At 21.8% G+C, this 1,714-nt stretch overlaps 1 protein-coding gene across 1 annotated transcript; it reads right to left on the reverse strand.

Annotated features, from left to right (window-relative positions):
* Positions 1 to 264: 264 nt before the first annotated feature.
* PRELSG_9901600 (hypothetical protein) lies at positions 265 to 1,467 on the reverse strand (the record flags this gene model as incomplete). The annotated part of the gene is made up of 1 exon (XM_028677645.1): positions 265 to 1,467. One exon carries the CDS (start codon positions 1,465 to 1,467, stop codon positions 265 to 267), a length of 1,203 nt encoding a protein of 400 aa, XP_028531339.1.
* Positions 1,468 to 1,714: the final 247 nt, after the last annotated feature.

Consider the following 1,714-nt stretch of genomic DNA (forward strand, 5'->3'; position numbering starts at 1 on the left):
TTTTATAACATATCTTCAACAAGCACGTATTTTTATATGTATATTTATACATATTTATCTCGATAATAATGGTTTGCTACATATATATTGGTATATATGCCTCTGTACATTTTTTTAATATTTTACATACAACAATAAAGTTTATATGCTAGATTCATTATTTTAAAAATAAAAAGGGAAATGAAGTCCTTTATTTATCAACTGTTATGTAAACATATGTCTCATGATATAATTTCATCTTAAATATATTTAAGTAAAAAAAATTTAGATAATATCCTTAGTAGATCTAAATACTCTAAGAGTCATTTCATTTACTTTCTCCAATGATAATGTAATATTGTTTAACTGTAAACTTTGTATAATTTCATTTCTTATAGCATCCATATCTTTTACGTTTTCCTGAGTATTTGATTCATCATACTTAAGTTCATTAATTATATGTGTTATAGTCAACTGTTTTTCCAAAAAATAAATGTTGAGCAAATAATTCACTGTTCTCCTTGTTAATTCACTAGGATTTAATGTAATAACACGTTGCAATATTCTTTCATACACATTTTTAAAGGTTTCATAAGATATATAAATTGTTCTATCGTCATAATGAAAATATATTGTATTTATTATAAGATGAGCAAGAAGACTAATAGGTTCATAAGTATTTGATTTAATAGACATAGTATCAACTACTGTTACCAATGATTTATATTCCAAATTTAATAATTCTTTCACATACATTTCATTTTTATTATATTTAAGAAATCTTCTATTAAAATATTCAAAAGAATCTCCTATTTTGTGTTTTATTGTATTTGCCAAAGCACAATTGTGTTTATTAAATGATTGTATATCAAGTGAATGCAATTCATCTCGAAGATTAACTTCTATACCACCTAATTTCTCTCCAGTATTAGAAATATCAATAATGTCTTCTCCTTTATATAAATAACTTATTAAACTATCAGTATAATTTTTTTCACAAAGTAAAACTTGTTTCATATTACTATTCTTACTTTGTGGTGGATAATGTTCTTGTAAATTATAACGCGTCATAATTCTATTATATACTTTCATCAACATACTAAATGCTAATGTTATTCCCAATTTACTGAAATTACCATTAATAATCGAAAGGTTTCTTTCCGTATTATAAAGAATATCCTTTAAAGGTTCATTTGTATCACCATAATTAAATAATATTTCACAAGATGACAAATACTCCCCCCAATTGTATTTTTTTAATAAATCTTCTCCACTCAAAAAATTTACTCTTTCATTAAATACATCATCAAATATTGTTTCTTGAAGCATTTCTGCAAGATTTCTCTTTGTAATAAATCCCAATTTATAATTATCTGATAGTAGTACATAATTAAATAAGATTGTTAAAGAATTAACATTGAATATAAATGCCAATGAATTAGAAACTAATAACAAATTAAAAAAGTTAAATACTTTAGAAATATTCATTTCAATATTAATGAATAATAAGCATAAATTTTAAATATTCTTTATAATTGTATTTCCATATACATTAATATATATTATTAATATAACAGCAAATAAAGTTCTTAATACATATATTAAAAATGAATGTTAATTTAAAAATAATAATTTTTTTTTCAAGAAAAAAATTTTTTTTTTACATTTTATTAAAACAATACCCATTTAATTTTTATCTATCTTCTCTTTCTTTCTTTCTTTCTTTCTTTCTTTC

The sequence above is a fragment of the Plasmodium relictum genome (genome assembly GCF_900005765.1).
Source record: "Plasmodium relictum strain SGS1 genome assembly, contig: PRELSG_99_v1_9, whole genome shotgun sequence".
Lineage (NCBI taxonomy): Eukaryota > Apicomplexa > Aconoidasida > Haemosporida > Plasmodiidae > Plasmodium > Plasmodium relictum.